This window comes from Cupressus sempervirens, chromosome 4 (assembly GCF_028749045.1).
Source record: "Cupressus sempervirens isolate cs-2001-9-10 chromosome 4, ASM2874904v1, whole genome shotgun sequence".
NCBI classification, from domain to species: Eukaryota; Viridiplantae; Streptophyta; class Pinopsida; order Cupressales; family Cupressaceae; genus Cupressus; species Cupressus sempervirens.
Window position 1 is genome coordinate 9,741,752 of NC_143121.1, and position 5,182 is coordinate 9,746,933.

Genomic DNA, 5,182 nt, shown 5'->3' on the forward strand with positions numbered 1-5,182 from the left:
AGAAATTGGCTTAGAAAAAAATGAACAGTACTATTTAACACTGTACATAAATAAAATATATCAATTTGAATTATTTTCAAAACTTAAAACTAAATTTGATTTCCTTCCATAATTCCACCACATAAAAACCAATTTTTAATTTGATTTATTTTAATCCCCTATTGTTTACATATTTTTAAAATAGTATCAATAATACTTGAAAGACTTCTCAAAGACTTCAGTTAATGCGATGCATTACATTGAGCCATGTCTGATTGTCCACGCAGTAAATACTCAAGTTGTCATCAAGTACAACAAAACCTTTCAAGTGTTGAAACAAATGCGAATGTTCGAATACAGATTAAGAAGATCAAGAACTCAATAAACATAAAATAATAACGAAAGCTCTGCACTTGGCTTACATGCATCATTTATGGTTGCATTCAATTCAAATATACGAAATTATCAAAATGTTGCAGTAATGCTCTAATAAAATGCCCAAACAAACCTTCTTTTCCTTAAATATAAGCCATCCAGAGCTGAATGGATTCAAGGGCAGAAAGTAACAGTATAGCTAGCCCCCGTTGGACAGACAAAGGTGCTAGAAGCATCATCCTTAGCATAGCTATATGCCTGAGGACACTCCCCCTTAAAAAATTTAGAATAATCATTAGGTGGGCAATTATCCACAAACTGCCCACTACAACAATACTGATCATTAGAAGGAAAAGCCAAGCAAGCATTCTTACACCCTCCATCAGTCTTCAATTCTGCAGGACAATCTGCAGTGATGTTTTCGTTGCAAGAAATGGCCTTGCAATTACCTGAACTGGGTAAAACTACAACAGGGAGGTTAAAACCATCTACAAGAGATATGTCATAATAATCCTGGTTTCCATTCCCATTGAGAGTGAATTCAAACAATGTGGTAGGAACTGCCCCAGTCAATTGGCAATTCAGTACTCCCCCACAATCACCAGTTAAGCAGGACCCAATTCCTTGTGCATTGAAATTGCATCCAGTTCGCCCCCATATTCTTCCTGCCTCTTGATTTGAAGGCACACTTAGAGTCGTCTGCATGCCCGATGGAAGCTCTAATCCGTTGCTTGGATTGAAACTTGCAGGCCAAATTGTAAATGGGCATTTGTTCTGTATGGTGAAATCAGTAGCATAGCATCCTACAAATAATCCAACAAACCAAATCATAAATATTGTGCTGAGAGACGTAGCTATATATATTACTGTCATTTTCTTCCGTATTATGAAAATAAAAAGAATGAGATTGAAAATAAAAAATATTAGGCTGCCATTCTTATCTATCATATAAATTAAATGGATAAAACTGTTGGGTTCTTCTTTATCCAGACAAAAATGACAATTACAGACTACTGAAATTTATAGAAGATAGGTAAAAGGAAGTAAAAACGCATAGGTAGAAATTAGATTTGATATGTTTCTTAAACATAAAAATTAGATTAGATTTAAGTTGTTTTCTGTTGTCTTAATAATGATATCTATTTAGCATTTTTACAAAGGTTCTACAAACATTTCCTTAGACCATTTCATTTAAGAACAAATTTTGATTATGGAAATTTTCTAAGTAGATAGGAATTATGTAATAATGATAATAACAGAAGTTACAGGACGTGAGGTGAGTACCATCAGTATAGAAATGAGAGAGTGTACATCCGTCATATTATAAATTAGGAATTCCATTTGACCTATTTTTTAAATATATATAAACCAGGTTGAATTGTTTTTAATTGTCTTAAAATTTATTATGCTGATAGATGTGCTCTAAAGGCAACAGGGCTTAAAAATAAGGTGGACAAAATAAACAGAGTTCTTCCATAAAATAGAAATAAAATTTCATTTGATTTTAATAAAATCTATTGAACCTTTTTTTCCCCCTGAACGAATATACTAATTCGGTTGTAACACAAGCCAAAAATTTAAAGAAAAACATAACAAAACGAAAACTCCGGTGTAATAAATTGAAAAAGCTGAAAGATAAGTTATAAACCTGCTATTGAAGTGCACAATACGATAATAAGAATAGCCAGGTGCTCATGAATTAGAATAGAAATTTAATTTAAAATGGTAATTCTGATTAAGTATACTAATTCTGATAATGCAAGACCAGAGTTTTAAAAAGGAAATCTTGTTATCTTGAAAAATCCGGAAAAAGAGCTATAAACCTGCTATTGAAGCGCAAATTGCTATAACAAGTACGGCCAGATGCTCTTGAATTGAAGACGCCATAGCTCAAATTTCTAGAGACCAAAAGAATTAATTTTGTATCGATTTGATTTGGTTTCTCTATCTTGTAGTCTTATTTATAGACAGTAGTTTAGATCTGTTTTTGGTTACTTTGGTTTTGATCTTGATTGATAAATAGAATAATTTTAACAATAATATAACAGGCTGAACCGTTTAAATTTAATTAAGTTTATTATCTTGTATAAATTGAAACACATTTCAATCTATATATAGAGGCAGTTCTTTATTTCTGTTTTCACAATTATGGTATCAGAGCTGAAAAGATTTTGGGGGATCTTGATGGATAAAGTGAACTAACTGATGCCATGCAGTTTCATAAATAGATTGAAACAAAAAGTTTGATTGTTGCATCAAGAAAGCGGCAGTTGAAAAGAGACTGTAGAAGTTACAAACACACGTTGATCTGTATAAATCAGTTTTTTTTGCCTCTGAAGATTGACCGTTAAAAAAGAGAAAATTCTGGTGATCCTTACAAAAGAGGTTGCATAATTGTGACAGGAAAAAACGCTCCAGCTAAGGTTACATAAAGCTGTGGAAACAACTCTACTAGTTACGAATGATATTTGAGTTTTTGAGACAAGAGAGTAGGTGAAATTCTACAAGGAGCAAAGAAAGTTCGAAGGTTCTACATGAGGGAGCTAATGTTGGCGAAAGTTCTAACTAATGTTGCTAAAAGTACTTGCGGCAAGGTGCAACAAACTTTCTATTATAGAAGCTTAGTGCACCTAGCAAGTGGATGAGAGCAAAGTTTTTAAAGGAAGAATGAAAATGACTATTGATGGCCATGATAGGGGTGATAAGGATTAAGTTGGGGTCTAAAACGAGAGAGAAAAATGGAAAAGAATGCAAAATAAAATAACATAAAGATGAGAAAATGACATATGAGAAGGACTAGTCAAAAGGAATTTGTGAGAAAAATGGTTGCAATGTAGGAACAACTCAGTTCAATGACAATGTTGTTATAAGAAATGGTGTTTCTTCAAGTAAGTGAGAGAGATCACATATATGGATGAAGAATGAAGAAGGGTTACATGATCTACTATAGAATTATTTATATGAAATTTGAGGATGAAGTCGAGGCACATTTAAGTGTCTAAAGAACTTAGTGAAATCGAATTCGAGGATGAAGAAGTTCACTATGGTAAACTAAAAAAGGGATTATTCTTCGGAGAGAATGATAAAATGTTGAAGCTGAGAGACTTCAAAATTTTCATGTATTGTTTTTGATGTATTAAATAGCACGCAGAAAAGGGGGGCTGACCCCGGGTTACCAAAGCATAACAAAGACTTTAAAACAAAAGCACAAGGGCTAGCTCCCCTCTTTGTCTCTTCGGTCATTCTTAACAACCCTATCTTCCTCCTCCTTCACAAGTTTTTCCAGTAGGGTTTTAAACTAGCCATCTACCAAAAGTTGTAGAGAGAGTGAGTGGCTTCACTTTCTTTTCCTGCATCCTTCTCCTCATTATTGACCTATAGAATCTATAGAATTGTGACTGCCAAATGCATTACCTTAGTGGCATACTCAACAAGGGTCTCAAATTTTCTGTACTGGATCTCTTGGTTATCCACAAGTTCATGTAGGGACTTCTCCTACCTATACATCTCATTTTTTACTTCATAGAAAACAACATCATAGGGCTTAGGAAGATCCTCTTAGGAAAAGCCACAATGAATGCACACTAGTTCCTCCTTAGAGCAAAAGAATTTTTGCAAGATCACCTCATCCAAAACTCTAGGTTGCTTACACCAACTCTTTCCTTCAAGATATAGGCCAACCACATTCGCAATGAGTTCCTCCATGAAATTAAAAGAAATCCCAATAACAGTCACCTTTCTATTAGCCCAGGAGTCCACAAATTGTATCGACACATGCTTGTCAAACCCTTCAATAGAATCCATGAAGGGCAAAATGCCTCATTCCCTCAAATCAACCCACACTTCTTTATTGTCCCTAATGTAGTCCTCAATCTTATCTAGCTTGATGCAGTTAGAGTTAACGCCCATGGCTCCTTCCCCAAGCTCAATCACAAAACCCTCAATATCCACTGACATACCCCTAATGCAAGTAGGATCTTGACTAAGGGAGATTTTTTATACTTTATTATTTTGAATGGCCTTATTATCATAATCAATCACTCTATTATGATCACAAGGCATCACATTTTCCAAATGCCACCCTATCTGTGTAGGTATAAATGGTACCTTCCCCGTCATACTCGAGGAATGCCAAATGTACCACCACCACATTTTATGATGCACAAGAAAGTTGCAATTATGATCTTTTAGTTTGCTTATCCTTTGTGGCTACTCTCCTCTAATAAGATCCCTACAGATCATCCTTTTCCCTTCATCATAAATGTTTTCGATGGGCATGCCATAAAGGATAATAATATTAAAACCCTCCCTTTCAATAATATCATTACAACATTTAACTCGTAAGGAATCCTACCCTCCTGGCGCAATGAAGACTTACCACCTGTTATAACCCTTCATATTTTGTCAATGTGTTTTCTTTCACTATCCACATGAAGTTGGGTGGATATTAAGATTTGGATAACATCATCCTAGTTTTGCATCTGATTAAAACTATGTCCTATATTTGCTAGCTCATCAGCCATGCTATTACCTTCTTCATAGACATGGTCCACTGTAACCTCCTAAATTCTAATCATCAAGGTATGGATTCTTAGATAATCAATTTAGTATTCCAGTTTCAATTTCCATCATCTTTCATAACTTTAATAATTAACATAGAATCTCCTTCGGTAGTTAATCTTTCCATTCCGCTTGATTTCACTATCTTCATGCCCCACAAAAGGACCAAGGCTTCTACTTCATTATTTGATCCTCTTCCATAGCTTCCCGCATAGGCAACAACAAGCCTTCCTATTTCATCATAGATAACCCCACCAACTCCAATCCT

The 5,182-nt window shown here is 34.6% G+C and overlaps 1 protein-coding gene across 1 annotated transcript; it reads right to left on the reverse strand.

Annotated features, from left to right (window-relative positions):
• Nucleotides 1-528: 528 nt before the first annotated feature.
• On the reverse strand, nucleotides 529-2,241 carry LOC149559682 (pathogenesis-related 5 protein Cup a 3-like). The gene is made up of 2 exons (XM_089823491.1): nucleotides 2,178-2,241; nucleotides 529-1,157 (listed from the first exon to the last, which is right to left on the reverse strand). The coding sequence occupies exons 1-2, from the start codon at nucleotides 2,239-2,241 to the stop codon at nucleotides 529-531; spliced, it is 693 nt and encodes a 230-aa protein (XP_089679617.1).
• Nucleotides 2,242-5,182: the final 2,941 nt, after the last annotated feature.